At 55.8% G+C, this 2,475-nt stretch overlaps 1 protein-coding gene across 1 annotated transcript in view; it reads right to left on the reverse strand.

Annotated features, from left to right (window-relative positions):
- CSMD2 (CUB and Sushi multiple domains 2) overlaps window positions 1-2,475 on the reverse strand; it is a 257,406-nt gene that overhangs the window by 25,551 nt on the left and 229,380 nt on the right. The window contains exons 52-53 of the mRNA XM_017828252.1: window positions 1,826-2,014; window positions 177-350 (exon numbers count right to left, since the gene is read on the reverse strand). Coding sequence (XP_017683741.1) covers window positions 177-350; window positions 1,826-2,014 — 363 coding nt within the window. The remainder of the gene's footprint in view (window positions 1-176; window positions 351-1,825; window positions 2,015-2,475) is intronic.

Below are 2,475 nucleotides of genomic sequence, written 5' to 3' on the forward strand. Positions count from 1 at the left end.
CCCCTCAGTCTCCTCTGCTCCAGCTGAACACACCAAGTGCCCTCAGTGTCCTCCCACGGCTCCAAACCCAGGCCCTTCCCAAGCTTTTTGCCCTCCCTTGGACACTCTCCAATGGCTCAATGTCTTCCCTCCTCCGTGCTGGGAATGCCCCAGGCCCTCCCTGGCCAGCCCCTCACCTGAGCAGTGGGGCAGGGCCCCGCTCCAGCGCCCGTCCAGCTGGCACATCCGCGTGGAATTCCCGACCAGCGTCCGCTTCCCGAGGCAGCTGTACCGGACCACGGAGCCCACGGTGTGCTTGTCCCCCGAGATCTGGGCGTGGGGAGGGGACCCGGGGTGGCCACAGGACACCACTGCAGGAGACACAGGCGACAGCTTCAGCCCCACAGCGTGGGTTGGGTTGGGAGGCACCTCAAGGACCATCTCACTCCAACCCCCGCCATGGGCAGGGACATTCCATCGGGCCAGGCTGCTCCAACCTGGCCTGGGACACTTCCAGCTTCTCTGGGCGACCTGTGCCAGGGCCTCAGCGCCCTCAGAGAAAGGCTCAACGCACAGAAAACAAAGACATGCAAAAATCTCTGGTTTTTTTTTGAACCCCACAAACCCACACGTCCGGTTGTAAAACCAACCCAAGCTTCCAAAGCTCTGAGAACGCCCACAAATCCTCCAAGTCACCCTCAGCATTTTAAGGCAGGAGATCCCTGGCACTCAGCTGGCAGGCTGGGGGCTGAGGGATATCAGGCTCCAGGTTTTTAACAGGTAAATCCCCCCCTGGAGCCCCCCCGGCTGTGGCACCAGGGGGGACGTCACTTCTCAATTCCCCTGTGCAGGGTCTGCAGGGTGAGGACGGGACATGCTGCTCACAAAAGGAAAGGAAAATGTGCCCAAAACTCCTTTGCATGGCCGGGTGTGGAGGGATAATACAGGGGGGAAAAAAAGGATCAGCCACGGCTTTGGAACAGCTTCAGCCAGTTCTGATTCCAGGAGCTCCGTGGCCATTCCTTATCCAGGGAATGGGACTGCAGCTGGTTTTGTGTCCAAAGGGACAAACTGGCTGGGCTGGGGGGGTGGGTCCTGCCTGCACCACCAGCTCACTGGGCAACTAAGATACACTTTGGATCCTGATTTCTCCCAGTGTAGGAAAGGGGACATGGGGACATCACCACTGACATCCTCCCACAATCCACAGAGACCTCCTGGCCTGGGTGTTCCACGAGACCACTGGGAGGATTCTGTGTCTTTCCACAAAGCCAAACCATCACCCAGAACCTCCCAATCCCAACTCTGGTGGCAGAAAGGGCCAGGATCCTGGGGAAAAAAAAAGAAGGGATAAAACCAGAGCAAGGGTGAGGAAGCAAATGCTCTTCAGCACCTGCTCTGCAGCAGAAGGAATTTATTCTGTATTTCCTTCGGTGTCATCTCCCTCCCCAGAAGCCCTGGGGATGAGTGGGAGTGTGACCCCACTCAGGGGTGTCACCTCACTCAGGGGGGTGTCCCCACCCAGGTGAGCTGCAGGTTCCTTCCCAGGCAGGTTTTTGCTCCAGAGGTGCTTTTGCCCTTCTCCCCCTGTCCTGTTTTGGCTGGAGCTGCTCAGAACCAGGAACACCCACTGGGCTCTGCCTTCCCCTGCAGAGGGAACCCACTTCCAAGGGGATCTCTCTCCTCACACCACCACCTTCCCCTCCATGGGCAGGACCTGGAGCCTACTGACAGAAGGATTCCCATGGATTCCCAAGGTTTTGACACTGAGCTGAGCAAGAAGGAACTCCACGGGCTGCAGCCCCGGGGTGGGTGGGATTGTTCTGGATCGTTCTGGAGCACTTACAAAGACACTGTGGGAGGGCACGGTCCCAAGTGCCATCCCCCTGACAGGTGAGGACGTGTGTCCCCAACAGGTAATATCCATGGCTGCACTGATAGGACACAGTTGTTCCAAAGCTGAATCTGTGGGGCCCGCTGGGCTGCACTTGCCGGACGCTGTTTTCCAGGTGCCCGGGGTCAGTACAGTTTACAACTGCAAACAAACAACAAAAAACCATCATGGCACAAACCAAAGGGGGTGACAGAGCAGAGGCTTCTCCAGGAAAGAGCAGGGAAATGGGGGGAAAACTGCAAATCACACATGCAGCGAGTTAAAGGTTTGTGGTTTTTTCCCCCTCCCGGTCTTTTGTTTTGTTTTGAGATTCTTTAGGGTGGAAATAAGAAAAAAAAAAGGTGATTATTTCAAGGAAAAAGAGAGTCAAGGCAATGCTGCAGGGGCTCATCTGGCCATGCAAGGCTCAGCAGCAGAGCCTGGATCTCTGGTCCCAAACGGGGACACGCATTATCCAGTTGGGAATAAATGATCCTAAACTGGGATATGCATTAACCAGTTGGGAATAAACGATCCTAAACTGGGATATGCATTAACCAGTTAGGAATAAGTGATCCCAAACTGGGATGTGCATTAACCAGTTAGGAATAAGTGATCCCAAA

This window comes from Lepidothrix coronata, unplaced genomic scaffold, assembly GCF_001604755.1.
Source record: "Lepidothrix coronata isolate B3197 unplaced genomic scaffold, Lepidothrix_coronata-1.0 Scaffold147, whole genome shotgun sequence".
NCBI classification, from domain to species: domain Eukaryota; kingdom Metazoa; phylum Chordata; class Aves; order Passeriformes; family Pipridae; genus Lepidothrix; species Lepidothrix coronata.